Source organism: Coniophora puteana (genome assembly GCF_000271625.1).
Source record: "Coniophora puteana RWD-64-598 SS2 unplaced genomic scaffold CONPUscaffold_14, whole genome shotgun sequence".
In the NCBI taxonomy this organism is placed as follows: domain Eukaryota; kingdom Fungi; phylum Basidiomycota; class Agaricomycetes; order Boletales; family Coniophoraceae; genus Coniophora; species Coniophora puteana.
Genome location: NW_006913066.1, coordinates 1,182,232 through 1,196,100, shown reverse-complemented (window position 1 = coordinate 1,196,100; position 13,869 = coordinate 1,182,232). Strand labels below are relative to the sequence as shown.

Sequence of the window (13,869 nt, the reverse complement as noted above, 5' to 3'; positions counted from 1 at the left end):
CAGAGCCTGCGTAATTCAGCATCAATGGTACTGTCTGACCTGTTATGTCTGGGATATCCCTGAAGATGCATCTTGAACATGACATAGCTGACCCGCAGACCCAAAGATGCAGCAGTGGGCTGCCCAGGTCAGTGGAGAAGGCCGAAGGTTGACTACAATTACGTCAATAAAATCATAAGCGAAATCAAAGCTAAAAGGTTTCCATGGCATCTTGGCTCCCAGGGGTTCCAAACCGAGAACTCACCCTCTGAAACCCTAACAAATGGTTTAGTCCTTGAAACCGAACCATGTTTGCCAAAAAACCGGTCCCTATGGGACTGGTCCCGGTTATACGAACTGCGGCAACACTAGTTGCTGTGGAGCCTTTCTCCGCCGAGCCAGCCTTTGATGGCAATTCGTGGGTGGAGCCTGCGGATCTTTTCCAGAGGATCCTCTAGGATCTTCCACCCCGAGGTGCCCGCTAAAGCCAGCTACCACAACACGGTCCCAGATCTCACGCAAAAAGCTGACTCGGAGTCTTCTGGTTGGCGCAAATGTCGCAGATCAACGAACAAGAAGTGCGATAACTTCTTAGCTCGTTAGATACGGTCACGCGCTGGTTATAGTACATTATAGCAATTTGATCCCAATTTTGCACTAATTTATACGATGTCACGAAATGGTTCGCGAGCGGTCAATTCTGGTGGGACAGTCACGATGAAAAGTTTGCTCGTCAGGCCTCAGGTTGGGCGTGACCCGTGACGAAATGTTGGTCGTAAAGTTACAGTATTGCCGTGAGGCTAGATCCTATTGGTGCATTGAAATCAGAAAATCCAGCCAATGGGAGCTCAAGAAAATAATCCACAGAGGCTGGTGCACACGGAAGCTTATCAGTTTCACGCTGTGATTTCCACGCAGTCAGAGTCAACGTACCCTAACAGTGGCCGCATCTTTGCGAGACCAGGTACCAAGATCAATTGAAATATTAATGTATTTATACGGTCAGAATAAAATCGCTGTCATTACCTTTGCTCTGATCGGCGAAGTCGCCGCCCAACGCATGGGAGAGACACGCCTAGCTGCTATCTCTTGCCGTACAGATCGCGATTCTGTCCAAGGTATAGAACATCCACCACACTCGCTTTACTCGCATGGGAAGATGAGACACAAGCAAATCGACAACGACAAATGTAGTGTCTAGTTGCATGGGCACTTGATGTGCAGCCATGATGACATCTGTGGACATCAGCACATGCGCTGAACATAGAACATGCACCTATCTTCAGCAGAAGGACTATAATGCTTGCTCGACAACAATGTTTTAAGTCCGCATTAGAGTCTATTGGCCCACACAGTTTCGCTCACTAGTTCTTACATCCCCGGGTGTCGTTTCCAACCCCTCATAGGCCAGAAGTGCAGCCATTTACGAGACTGAATGTCACTTGGAGTGACCATTTCTTTAAGACTTGAGTGGTTCTCCATAAAACATGTATAACCTAGCAACACCCTCATTGTGTAACTATGGCCAACAAAAGCTGGTCCGCTCTAACTCTTCTGTTCTGTGAGATTATTATACATATCCGCAGCTGCATATACCGCCGTCCAGTTTCTGCACACGTAATTCGACCTAGAGTCGACCGTGCTAGTTAAGTAGCCAAATATTAGCAGTTTAATAACGCATATCCCGTCATTGACTCACTGACGACCAAAGAATGGTGTGATGGCAGGTTCAAGTTTGGTATCGGAGAGACATAGTAGCGACTGCCTCAAATAATTCAGGCAATGTCTACTGAGGTGAGTCTCTCCCAATCGCTTCGCGTATGCCTCTCTGATGGCTTCGATGCATCGAATTTGGTGAAAGAGAGCAACAGTATGAGGGACGTTCTCGCCATGACCGTTGGGACCATCCCACGGTACAGAGACAGTGTGTCTTCCGGACGGTAGCATCGCAAGGAACTCGATAGATGATTGCGTTTCATTGACCTGTAAGCGGGCGCTGTTGTGGATTGACATTGCCACCGCACGACTGTGAGCAACACTGTCAGTAAGGTGGTAACATGCCGGTTTGAATGGTGATACTAAAACACTAATGAGTTGAGAGTCAGAGAAGATGGAAAATCGACTGACGAGAGCAGCCGTAGGGCTGCGCAGATTGAGAGTACGAGCGTGTGTTTCTTGCATAAATCGAGAGGAAGACGATTAATAGTCCAACAGCAATAGATGTGATCGCTCGCCTAGCTGTAGCCCCAGTGCAGTATGTCATGGCGTCTCCAGAGCAAGTACAAGGGCAAGGTGTGGCTTCGCTCTGCAAGTTATTTCGGTGTTGTGTCGGAACTTTTAGTAGATGTCACAACTCGGGTTATTAAGACCCCTAGTAGCGATTCAAAGCCGCTTACTACGGGTCATCTTCCTGTGCATGTGAATATCCACAGAGATATCACAAGATAACTGTTGCACATCAATCCAAGAAGCAACCATACAGAATATCTAGATAAGAAAAGATTACTCGTATCTTCAATATTTCTGCCCGCTTTTGTTTGGTTTTTTGTTTGTGCTCTTGATCAGATCCCCTTGAGATCAGATTTGCTCTCGATTCGGATATCCTCAACCATTTTGGGCCGTACTCCCGTTGATAAGATAATGGTCCCTGAGCTGGCGCTTTGTTCGTCGCCATCCTTTCCTCCCCTCCTCCTTCCCCTCCCCATTTTCGCACCATGGGTCTTCGCAGTCGCACGATTGGTATGTCGTCCAAGTCCTCTAATTTTTACACACGCTTATTTCAGCCCCGCCAGGACTACAGAGTAGGGCTTTCAGTGCGTACCATATCTATCGCTTTTTGGCCACCAGCTCACGAAAGCATGCTCCCAGGTGGCGATAGCACTCTTCTCGACTCCACTTGATGTTCTCGAAGAACACCTTGCCTCCATCCAATTCTACTCCAGCTTGCTCGTGATTCTCCCCATCGTTGCATCCGATGCAGGGTTCGCAGGTACGCTCTCTCGCTCAAACACCATTCCCCACTGACGAAAATGACCATCACAGACACCCATGGGCTCATGTTCGGCCACGGTCAGCTCGTTCCCTGCCGCCCGGCGAGCCCTATCTCATCCCTGGCACCTTGGCCAGTCTGAACCGGCAAGCCGCGTTCAGCAAGCTCACACCAAGGTACGCTCTCTCACTCGAGGAGCACCAAGCTCGCCGCCTGTAAACACGTGTTCGACCACGGCCAGTTCAGGCTCTCGATACCCGCAGCGCCCTCTTTCCCCCGGTCTCCTTGCACTGCCCATTGATGGTTGGGCTCGAATAGATCCCTCGCTCCCTTTTCCCCCGTCTGAACATGCGAATCGGTGCGTGAACGTGCTGCGCACTCAGGCATACAATTCGTCACAACGTGCTGACCCCGTTCATCCGCGCGCCGCGCCCCCAGGTTTTGCAGTTCGCTTTCAGCGACCCAGGAATGCATTCCTACCTGCGAGGCGCTAATGAGCGACACAGTTAGCAGTGTCGGCGACATGGTGGAACGTTGGCGTAGCAGTAGTACAGCGACTCGCACGTGAGTCGGCCAGTATCTTTCGAACGTTTGATTATCATCGCGCATCGCACCCCGGGAGTTCTTCGTCCTTTCCGTCGAACTCCCAGGTGCGTCTCAGTGTATTCAATCGTCTATACATAGCTCAATAGACTGTCCTTTCCGTCGAACTCCCAGATCTTGCGTCGGCGCCGCTCCTGCCGATCGTGAGGCGCAAAAGTGTCTATCAATGCACCCCTGCACGGAACACATTCTGGGGCGCATCATCGGTGACCAGCCTGGGCACAGGCCTTTTATAACGGGAAAAGGAGGCTGACGCGAGACTTAAGACTCGCACTGGCGAGACGCTGGGTTCGTCGCTCACGCTCACGCTCGCGTCTCGCCAGAGTTTCCCCAGCTTCGAGCCTCATATCTCTACAACTACGTCTATGCTTATCTCTGTTGCACTATGATTTATCTACTATTTTACTTGCCACACCAGCATTTGATGCTACGAACCGCTGCATACACGCACCACCTGAGTTTTCGGCCTAGATGGTAGCCGCGGCATTGTCCGCTTCAGCTTCAGGCAGAATTAACGTGATTAACGTGATGTACTACGACTCTCGCACCTTCCTTCATGGTACACCCTCGCCCTATCTTCCTACCTGTGTCCTATTGAACTCAAAGGTGCGGGCCCATCTTTGTGCTATGTGATCATGGTCTGTTGCCCGTTGTGTGTAGATAGTTAACTGTTACTTCTTCAAATCGTTGAATGCATGTATATGTGTACTCTGTCAGATTAATGAGTCTAACCCCGGCATTTACTTCGGTTGAGATGCTCTGCTGATGGTACCTATTCCTGAATCCCATCAATATCCCAATGAAAGATCATGCTGCCGACAAAGGTTAATAGATCTGAAGGGATAGATCTGAAGGTTCAGAAAACCTTAAATAGGTTTTTGTTCGTTTGATACATCACGGTTGCAAAGTGCAAGCCCTTATGACAGGTCCGACCGACTTGCCGAAACAGGGGAGGACAACTATCAATATTGGAAAACTCATGGAGCAGATGAGATTCGATTGCATAGCACCGTGACGTGGTAGGCCGTGCCAGTCGGTCTAGAACCTGTCTGATTCTCTCACATGTAGCAGACAACAGTTCGTAGTACGTGCTCTGATTTTCACGTCTTCGCCCATCAATTGTGCCGTAGCGGAGCACGGCATGTCTTGTGGAGCTCATAGATTTGATCCTCAGGGCCGCTGGTTGTCCACTGTCAGTGTCTGAACGGCGAATCATGTACATGATCATTAATCATCGGTATAGTTTGAGGTACGGCATTGTGGGTATAGATTCTGATGTTCCTGGCCGTGTGAGAAACAGAAAGTTCATGAGTATCACCAAAACCTTGATGATGAATCCAGAATTCGTATGCATTGGTATGGCAATGCAGCATCATGATCCGTAATCTCGTAATACCTTTCTAATAAATGTTGTAGATTAGCAAATCTGATAGAAGAACGAGACAGCGATGGACATTGTTAAGTTGGTCGTCGAACTGTACTCAGTGCCAATTACACGCTACCCCCCCACTAAAGAAAGCTCAATTAGGTCTTTCAACATAAGGCAATGTTTCAAGCTCTCTTAACAATGGGTCCCTCAGCATTCAACTATGCCGATTTATCCAATGAGTCTGACGAAGACAGTGAGTGGACCCAGATAACCGTCTCATCTCACACGCTAACAGTACCATTACATCTAGTCGAATCTACATTATATAGCAATAGGAAGAAACAACCTGATAATCAGAAGCAGTGGCTGTGGTTCCTGTTCGCTGGTGTGGTAGTCAGCATTTCCTTCAGCATCTTCAACACATTCCTGCTTGTTCGCGGCTTTTCGTCATCACAAGACATATGGGCATCTGCAGATAACTTTGCTGGTGTCCCTCTACTGCGCCCCAACCAATTCTTTGGGCTCGACAAGATAGATCGAAATCGATCGGGTTTCTCGACTCCACGCCCGTTCATGAATCGTGTCTCGTTGTTAACGCAAGTGAGCATCAACCATCCCGACTACGTTTATCCCGATGGTCAGAGGGAGTGGTTCTCTTCGATCAGAGGTACAATTAGCCCGTTACACAAGCCCTTTGTCGTAAACAAGGAGGTTAGCATGTGCTCTTAGAGTCCTGTACACTTTAATTCACTGTTTTTATTCTCTACAGACATCCACTATTGCCCAGTTCCGCGCCCTCGATTATGGTATGGAACGGTGCCAAGTGACCGTGAGAATCTCGTCTCGGGACGTCCTCGAGAGCGAGGCGGATCCGCGTGCACGTTTCAACCGCACCTTCACCTCTTTTAGGGATGAGCCTGTTAATATTGCTGTTTACGAGCTAATAACAGACCAACCTCTCGACGTTCAGAGCCTCTCATGGAAAACAAAACCCGAAAGGGGTCAGCTTCTCGGCACGCTCCTTGTTGGAGAAGGCATAGACTCGGAGCTACATATACGGGAATGTCTACAAGAGTCATTGCAGACATTCGAGTTTGCTTGTGAAGAGGAGCTTGAAGAAGCATGCGCAGCTGAGTGGTGGCAAGATGAACGCGAAAGTCTCGGTGGGTAGGCGATGTTATAACGGAGAGTTATCTTGCTGATAAAGTACCTAGGTGTCTTCTTACGTCAAAGTTCCTCCCTACCAGAATGGGGGAGCGTTGTGCCTCAGAAATTCACGAGCAGCTGAGTATGGGGGGCAGAAAGAGGTGGCCAGAATGGATGGGTGATCGCGGGGAACGAGAACGATGTCGAGCCGTCGTTACAGCGGTTTTAGTAGTTCATACTCCAGTTAAATACCAATGGTTCAACGTTGTCAGCGTTCAACGTTCATCGATCATCTTTCGTCTCGCGACTAGTACTCAGGGGTGGTAACTCACTAGCTACAAAAAATGCTCGCTGTAGAAGCACATGCACAGACATGCACTCGAAAAGTTGAAACCTTGACTTACACATGTATTCCATCTAGTCCTACGCAAATGGAAGCAGGACGCCCTTCACTAATATGTGATCATGATCCATACACATGCAAGACACAGTTTTTTATGCCATGTCTCGTATGGTGTGTAAACTCCGGTCAGAAATTGTGGGCTATATCTGGAAGTGAGGCCTGAGGGCCGTGACAAACCTATGTGCTCAGTGTCTATAAATACATTGCCATCGGCGATTCTTCTTTCAATACCCCAAAGGTGTCGAGAATATACATACTTCAGTGTCCAGTCTTTATTCAGATAATCAAGGTTGGGCTTCTTTGATAAAATGGGTGCCGAGTGTTCATTACTGGGTACTGGATCTATCCGTCTGAGTCGGTGATTACAAATCATTTGGTACTGAGTTTGACTGAAGATTGTATCATTGATTGCGATCGCTTTCCCAGAAACAGAGAACCAAGTTCTATCGTACATACTGTAGCATATGCACGTGGTTACAGTATGGCTGTGAGCTACCTGACTACATCGTATTTTGATGAAAGACATTCCGATCGAGAAAGAAAACTATTTGGGGAAGAAGCAAAGATATATACACATTTACTGCGATGTAACATTAGCAGATTACAGCATGATCAAACGGTGCCTTCAACACCACGGCGGAAATTGTTGTCGGTTTCCTCACCACCGCGGCGGAAGTTATTGTCAGTCTCCTCTCCATCACGACGGAAATTGTTATCGGTCTCCTCACCACCGCGGCGGAAGTTATTGTCAACCTCCTCTCCACCGCGACGGAAATTGTTGTCGGTTTCCTCCTCGCTGCGACGGAAGTTGTTATCAGTCTCTTCACCACCACGGCGGAAATTGTTATCGGTCTCCTCTCCTCCGCGACGGAAGTTGTTGTCCGTTTCTTCGCCGCCGCGAGATACGAAGTTGATGTTAGTATCACGACGAAAGACAGCCTCGTTATAGTCAATGGCACGATGATAGAGTCCTTGAGCATCTATTACGACTCAATAGTATCAGGAACGTGAAAAGGCCTGTCCACCATAAATCAAGCACTCACCAGAGCTACGGGCAGGTAAAGTAGCAGCCTGCACGAGGATGCTGGCACAAAGAACAATAGCAACGGAAAATGTGTGCATGTCGAATTAAATCAAGTGTGGTACAAGGTGAAGGCCTAGCACTGATGTGAAGGAGTTATGGAGAAGCTGACTCTCGTGATTCAATACGATATTCTTGTGGAATGAATTATAGGTAAAGGACGAACCTGTCTTTTATATGTGGCCCTTATTCCTTTGGGAATAACATCCTTTGCCGTCGGGAATACACACGTACATAAAGAGCACCATCAGTAACTTCATGCAAGCAAAACAGCATGCCAGATCGCGTTCAAGCATCGCAACTTTGAAATTTGAGCGTCACCAAGAATAATTTTCTGATGTGATCCTCTCGGAAATCATAACCGTGCCAAAATCATGCGGTAAAGCTGCTATTAGCGATCATGTTCTAAAAATGCATCATCTGTTAAATTTCTTCCTCATCCAGCCTACCATAGCGGCTCTATGGGAACTGGTAGGCAGCTGCCAATGAGAGCATCCTGTCATTCTATTTCATTTCACTGTCTGGCTCCGAGGGAGTTGCCAAAGCTTACATTTTTATCAAGTGATTTTAGGTAACTAGAATTATTATCATGACTTCGGATTCCACACGGTATGTCTCCTATTAGGTACCTTTTGGATGATTCTTTCGCTGACAAGAAATACGGCGATCTCGCCATCAAGGGAAGCTGGACACAGCCGTTGTTGACGGATATTAACGATACTTTGGCCCAGGGCCGAGGGACAGGAAACAAAAGAGCCTCGGGTTCGCATGCACAATCTTGTAGTCTGCAACTGGCAAAAACAATTACTCAAAGCCCGGTTTTTTCGACTCACTGGGATATCTCAGAACGAGCTTCACAGCTGTAGTGACGGGGTTTGCATTTATTTTAGGGGAAGTACAGATCCGTTCTCGGTGACTTTTTGTGCGCGTGAGTGAGATGAAGTACATATTAGTATCCAGGTCATTAGCACGTCTACACACGAAGTGTCATGAGCTGCAGTGCTTAGCACTAGATATTTATTACAATGTCGCATCTATGAGCGGTCATGCATTCATGTACAGAAACGCCGCTCAACATCTATTGCACTGTGAAGCTGATGTCACCTGTAAAAGAAGTCAGCGTCCTACAATATATCTGTATATATCCTCGTGCTCACAGAGTCTGGCTATATGCCAACCAATCCCTCCAGTTGGCATCAACCGCGTCTTCAAGTTTCATCCAGTTCCGACATTGTCTAGTATGACTGATAGTACCCCTGATATGCTCGCTTTGGAGAAAGTCTCCTGGCTCTAGAGTGTCGTCGGCGTGGCATAAAAAGAATTGTCTCAAGTAGTTCAAGCAGTGTTGAACATGCGATTCCGAGGCTAACTCTCCATCTGGGTCAACAAGGTTTACGCGAAGTTGATTGAGACAGTGCATCTGGTGGAACATCGAAATGGAAAACCAGCGGTAACCTGGCCCTAGACGAACATAACCGTCATGCGAGTTTGCGCCGCGCAAGCTAACATAGGCAGCCTGCGCACGCGGGCCAGTCATCGGGTAAGAGCCGCTTTCTGCAAAGGTCATTTCCACTGGATCGTCAATGCCAGGGACGTCAAACCAAGCAGGGTAATCGTCGCCGACATATGCTTTCAACGCACAGTATAAGTTGCTCTATGGCAGACAGAAGAGATAGAATTCTCGCACAATAATCGACCACCAAAGGCTTGCGCATCCCCGTCTTCGCTTTGTAGGAAATATAAATGGACCAATTGGTTGCGATGACCGTGCCAATGGCCACAAGAAACCCCAAGCGAGTCCATTGGAATGAAGTGGGGAACATAGTCTGGAAAATACACTGACTGAGCTGAAGGCTGCGAAATTGGGAGTGTGCACAAAACCATCACGGCGACCGCTAGATTTCACTGCAAGTTCATGGGAAGCAAAGATCAAATCGAGTCTGCATCCAATCTGCATCACTGCCAGGAACAGCCGTGGGAAGGAGGTTCAGTACTTCTTCGTTCGCGGCGTTGAACTACGCACGAACCACTCATTTTCCCTGCGCTCACGGATCGAACACACTCCCAGCTTCGTGACGTTTATCGTCATAATTTTAGCTTCTCTTATCCGCCGGTATACAATAAGGTAGCGGTTGCTTTTTCATGAGTATAATGACTTATTTCCGATCAATCCTATCATTCTTCTTATTCAGATGGCGAATCAAGCTCTCCATCCTTATACAGAGTTTCCCCTTTCTTCTATCTAATTTTAACGTCCAACACCCAAGTTTTCCCATCAGACTTGGCATAGCACTTGAACGGATAACTCGAACTGGTTCGGATCCAAACTGCCCACGATGGTATCTGAGCTGAAAGGTAGCTAGAACAATTTGAATAGCGAAGGTGCCTGAGGTGATGACTGATAATAGCATCATAGCAGAAAGTGACGGAGTCGCCAAGGAATACACGCAGTTTTCTACGTACCGATATGAAGTGTCAAATGAGTGATGAAGGTAGTGGTGAAGAGTGGCACTGATGTTACTGCCAATGTGGCCTTGCGGTAAATATAATGCTTACCGGAGGTTGTGCTACTTGTTAACGCAGGTTTTTAACTGATCATCCTTCTCTTCCCAAAGATCCGTTCCTGTGCCAGATACATCCCACGGTTCATGATGGCTACAGGCCAATTACTTCACAAAGCATCATAAGTAACACTAGGGTGGAGACGGAACATAGAATGTCAAGTCGAATGAGTCTATATGATAAGCGGGGATGTTACGACACTTCAGTGAACAACCCATGGGGTTGTCGGTGTACATCAACACAGTACTCCTAATTTTGTTTGTAATTCACTCGGAAAGCCCACGCGTACTCAACTCGATCCACGTTTTCCTCAGGTACATCAATTGCCAGCCACCCAGTCCCATTCTGAACGGACCAATGTAAGTCCGTCCTCTCGGTGTTAGAAGTCCCCGGTCCAAGAAGGGAGATTGTGTCTCCGTCAATTATCGGCACACGGTCCTGCACGACCAGCTGCCCATTTCTTGGGCGCTCAAAGGAGACAATGCAAAACGCCTTGGGCGTGGTGAGGAACCGAATTGTGCCGGTATGGTCTTCGGATCCTCGGAACCAGAAGTCCTGAAGGGTTCTGATATCAGATAAGACTGGGAGACGATGGTAGTAGAAGTTACCGTGCTGTATACGCAATCTCCCGCGTACCCGAGCCATCTCCCCGCGTCTCGGAGGTTCTTCTGCATATTTCCGATGATCTCGCCTTCAGCTGTAGGCCCTACTCCCAGAAGACTACCAACGCCGCATCAGCAGATGTAACCTGAAACATTACACACATGGGACGACTCACTAGTTACCATTCTTTGACACAATGTCCACCAGGTTCCTCACGATCGTTGTGCCGTTCTTGTACGCGCTGGGCGGTGTTGCGCGGTTGTAGGCATAAGCGTGTGGGTCCATACCCTCGCTCGTTTCCCACTTGCGCGTTGGCTGCGTTGCGACGAGCTTCTCATACTCGGGCGTATCATGGCCTGGGAGGTCTCCACAACCTTTTCACCGGTATTCTCGCGTGAAGCTTTGATAGTAATGAAATGGTGGGTGGGACGTACGGTCATTCATAACAACCTGCCTGCCCTGGTTCCATGCGTTCTCGAAGAACCGCGCAGCGAACTCGCGCGTCAGGTTCGCGCTGCTGATGTCGCACCACTGAGTCCAGATATTCAGCAAGCCACGAGTGCTTAAGTTAGAGAATACACAACGCACCATGATCTCGGTCTCGTACTTCTCCGCGAGATCTAGCATCTGAGGGAGCTGCAGGTCACTCAAGTAGTTTTCGACGGGTACGCGCCCCGTATAGGGCTCGAGCTCGGACTGGATGTAGGGATTGTGCGCGAGTCCGCCTGGCCAGTTTTCAATACCATAAGGTGCCCAATCCGGGTTGAACCTGTCATAACGTTATGTCAGTTTGGGATTAAATGTTGAATCGCCAAAGCAGTGATAGAGAGGGTGTGTACCATTCGGGCATGGAAAAGTACGTCCCTGTGGAGGTGTTTAGGCGATGTATATGTATGTCAAACGAGGCTCATCGAATTCGTACCTCGATGCAAATGAGGCTTCTCCTTCTTCGCAGTGTCGAGCAGTTCCTTGACTAGGTCTCGTTTCGGTCCGTAGTATAAGCTGTTACGATTCGATGTGTCTCCTGTGTCAAATAGCGCGAAACCATCGTGATGTTTCTGTAAAGTTTGTTAGTACGTGCGCATTGCAGACGGCCAGTCAAGGAGGTACCAGACTTACAGTAACGAAAACAAAGTACTTAGCCCCTGCATCGTCAAAAAGGTCTAGCCATTCACTGGCGTTGAACTTAGACGCTGTCAAGTTTGCAAAGAAGTCGTCGTACGTGACGTTCTGGGTTACGAAAGTTGTTAGCACCCGCCTTCAATCTTAGGTGACGAACACGCTGAACCTTGCCAAACGTCTTGAGATGATACTCCCAGAAGACATTGTCGGGGCCGGGATTGACATGCAGTTGCCAGCTGAGAAGATTGGCATCAGCGACAGAAACAGAGACAAGGTTCAGTTCACTCACTCGTACCAAGCAGGATACGTCCAAGTAGGCCCCTGATAAGAATATAAGGAGGTCATACGGCTAGTTTGTGAGAAACCTTGACTTACCCATGCAGGAACGCTGTACGGGCCCCAGTGTATACTAGAAAATGCCAGTGACACGTTGGACTATACATAGAACAATCACCTACAAGATTCCAAACTTGGCATTGTTCCACTATTCACGTCCTCAGGTAAGCCCCTCTGATCACTGCAGTTAGGAGATGTAGCCATACCCATGTTGGCGTCTCGTGATGCTCCAAAGCCTGGTCACTAGTTGCGAACTCTTCTCGCCGAGACATCGCACGCCAGCCAGAAGACGACGCGACGACCTGTCCACTTTCGTCTTCCACGACAACGGTCAACTCGTTGCTCTCCATTTGAGTCAGATTTTCAACCAGTACGTCCACTCTGACCTGGTCAGCCGCTGTGAGGCGGTATATGATACCGGGCCGAACGGTACTGAACGATGGGCCAGAGACCGTGACTTTGAGGGGTGTGGTGATCGATGCGGTCTCGAACGCTGTCACCGGCGTGAGGTTGGCTAGTGTGACTTCCACAGCCTGCGCGCGGGTACCATTGACGAGCTCCCAGCGTGATGTAAGGCGTACACGGCGGAAAGCGAGTGCAGGTCCGTTGTCCGTTTGGCATGCAACGGGAGTGGCGGAGAGCGCAAAGAGGTGAAGCCGATCGGATGATGTTCCTGGGGGGAGCTGTACAGCTGCGAGTCTCGATTGCGAGGGTATGGGTGTGGACCATTGATATATGCTCGTGCGGTTCCCATTGATGTCTTTGCCGTAGTTGTCGTAGTGGATGGGTCTGAGGATGATGTCAACGTACATTAGGTTGAGTGGATGAGAACATACTTACGTCTCAATTGCGCCAGCGTTCAGAAATATCTCTGTCCACCAGTGCTTCACAGACACTTTGACTCAAGTCAGGGGTCAAGCGAAGCAAGAGCGAGAAAATGCTTACTTGGCAGGATCTGAGAGCTGTTATCCTCGTAGTGGAGTGTGAAGTTGACGACAGTTGTTCCTGTAATCGTGTTCTGCACTGTGATGCTAACGATACAAACATGACGATACATACCCTGGTTTCCATCGCCAGCATAGAGAAAATGAAGCTCATGAGCTAGGAAAGGTTGCTCAAAAGCAATAGTGTGCCCGTCCGCTAGGATGTTGTCGTCGCTCGTGCCCCATGTGTACGGCAACTCATACTGAACGCAGTAGATCAGCAAGAGCTCATATTGGATAATTGCAAGACGCACTCCAACACAATCGTACACCCATGTCCCATTAGGCAGGAACTCAATGACATAGCTACCTCCCTGGCCGTCAAAGTTCGCGTTTGTCGTTCCATTGCCCAAAGAACCTGCCTGGTTGTTGTATAGTGAGCTAATCGGTATGGGGGTTGAAGGAAACGGATGAATAGGTGAAGTTGATGGGGGTGGAAATGGCTGCTGAATCGACATGACTGGTCCTGGTCAACATCGATGAGGTGAAGCAGGTCGAGCCCCGCAGCTTCCCCGCGTTTCCACCACGCGACCGCATGCAATAGACGCCGCGACGTCAGACGCGTCGACGCGCGCTCCAACCATCCATTCCCACGGTTCGGAATCAACCGTGTGCAGTGGCCATCTGTCGTGGTGAACCACTTTTTTCTCCACCTCTGACTACCACGCCATACCTGGCTGTCTCGGCTTTCAC

The 13,869-nt window shown here is 48.8% G+C and overlaps 6 protein-coding genes across 6 annotated transcripts; 1 reads left to right on the top strand and 5 right to left on the bottom strand.

The window, feature by feature from the left end:
- Positions 1-1,461: 1,461 nt before the first annotated feature.
- Positions 1,462-2,259, bottom strand: CONPUDRAFT_111454 (uncharacterized protein). Its single transcript, XM_007775503.1, has 3 exons — positions 2,107-2,259; positions 1,679-2,057; positions 1,462-1,621 (listed from the first exon to the last, which is right to left on the bottom strand). Exons 1-3 carry the CDS (start codon positions 2,240-2,242, stop codon positions 1,525-1,527), a joined length of 612 nt encoding a protein of 203 aa, XP_007773693.1. The 5' UTR covers positions 2,243-2,259; the 3' UTR covers positions 1,462-1,524.
- Positions 2,260-2,689: 430 nt separating this feature from the next.
- Positions 2,690-3,977, bottom strand: CONPUDRAFT_85016 (uncharacterized protein; the record flags this gene model as incomplete). The annotated part of the gene is made up of 5 exons (XM_007775502.1): positions 2,690-2,718; positions 2,772-2,792; positions 2,848-2,968; positions 3,022-3,326; positions 3,407-3,977. Coding segments are annotated over 2 exons (285 nt in total), but the record flags the coding sequence as incomplete, so codon positions are not given.
- A 1,161-nt stretch (positions 3,978-5,138) lies between these two features.
- Positions 5,139-6,315, top strand: CONPUDRAFT_146877 (uncharacterized protein; the record flags this gene model as incomplete). Its single annotated transcript, XM_007775501.1, has 4 exons — positions 5,139-5,193; positions 5,236-5,651; positions 5,710-6,103; positions 6,242-6,315. The coding sequence occupies 4 exons, from the start codon at positions 5,139-5,141 to the stop codon at positions 6,313-6,315; spliced, it is 939 nt and encodes a 312-aa protein (XP_007773691.1).
- A 786-nt stretch (positions 6,316-7,101) lies between these two features.
- Positions 7,102-7,611, bottom strand: CONPUDRAFT_158497 (uncharacterized protein; the record flags this gene model as incomplete). Its single annotated transcript, XM_007775500.1, has 2 exons — positions 7,102-7,469; positions 7,533-7,611. 2 exons carry the CDS (start codon positions 7,609-7,611, stop codon positions 7,102-7,104), a joined length of 447 nt encoding a protein of 148 aa, XP_007773690.1.
- A 966-nt stretch (positions 7,612-8,577) lies between these two features.
- On the bottom strand, positions 8,578-9,107 carry CONPUDRAFT_131117 (uncharacterized protein; the record flags this gene model as incomplete). Its single annotated transcript, XM_007775499.1, has 2 exons — positions 8,578-8,674; positions 8,728-9,107. 2 exons carry the CDS (start codon positions 9,105-9,107, stop codon positions 8,671-8,673), a joined length of 384 nt encoding a protein of 127 aa, XP_007773689.1. The 3' UTR covers positions 8,578-8,670.
- A 1,187-nt stretch (positions 9,108-10,294) lies between these two features.
- CONPUDRAFT_111449 (glycoside hydrolase family 29 protein) lies at positions 10,295-13,663 on the bottom strand. The gene is made up of 17 exons (XM_007775498.1): positions 13,431-13,663; positions 13,253-13,379; positions 13,139-13,198; positions 13,034-13,088; positions 12,400-12,982; positions 12,316-12,341; positions 12,233-12,266; positions 12,147-12,178; positions 12,024-12,093; positions 11,855-11,965; positions 11,658-11,793; positions 11,575-11,599; positions 11,324-11,504; positions 11,170-11,266; positions 10,911-11,109; positions 10,741-10,852; positions 10,295-10,687 (listed from the first exon to the last, which is right to left on the bottom strand). The coding sequence occupies exons 1-17, from the start codon at positions 13,632-13,634 to the stop codon at positions 10,382-10,384; spliced, it is 2,358 nt and encodes a 785-aa protein (XP_007773688.1). The 5' UTR covers positions 13,635-13,663; the 3' UTR covers positions 10,295-10,381.
- Between the last annotated feature and the right edge of the window lie 206 nt (positions 13,664-13,869).

What these genes read in the sequence shown, in the direction of transcription:
- CONPUDRAFT_111454 (XM_007775503.1), bottom strand. Translation starts at nt 2,242, where the DNA reads ATGACATACTGCACTGGGGCTACAGCTAGGCGAGCGATCACATCTATT. An exon ending in GCAGCCCTACGGCTGCTCTC is followed by an intron (nt 2,058 to 2,106) that starts GTCAGTCGATTT and finishes TTAGTGTTTTAG; the next exon opens with TATCACCATTCAAACCGGCA. An exon ending in ACACCATTCTTTGGTCGTCA is followed by an intron (nt 1,622 to 1,678) that starts GTGAGTCAATGA and finishes CTACTTAACTAG; the next exon opens with CACGGTCGACTCTAGGTCGA.
- CONPUDRAFT_111449 (XM_007775498.1), bottom strand. Translation starts at nt 13,634, where the DNA reads ATGTCGATTCAGCAGCCATTTCCACCCCCATCAACTTCACCTATTCAT. An exon ending in TACTTTTCCATGCCCGAATG is followed by an intron (nt 11,505 to 11,574) that starts GTACACACCCTC and finishes ACGTTATGACAG; the next exon opens with GTTCAACCCGGATTGGGCAC. An exon ending in GAGATTGCGTATACAGCACG is followed by an intron (nt 10,688 to 10,740) that starts GTAACTTCTACT and finishes AGAACCCTTCAG; the next exon opens with GACTTCTGGTTCCGAGGATC.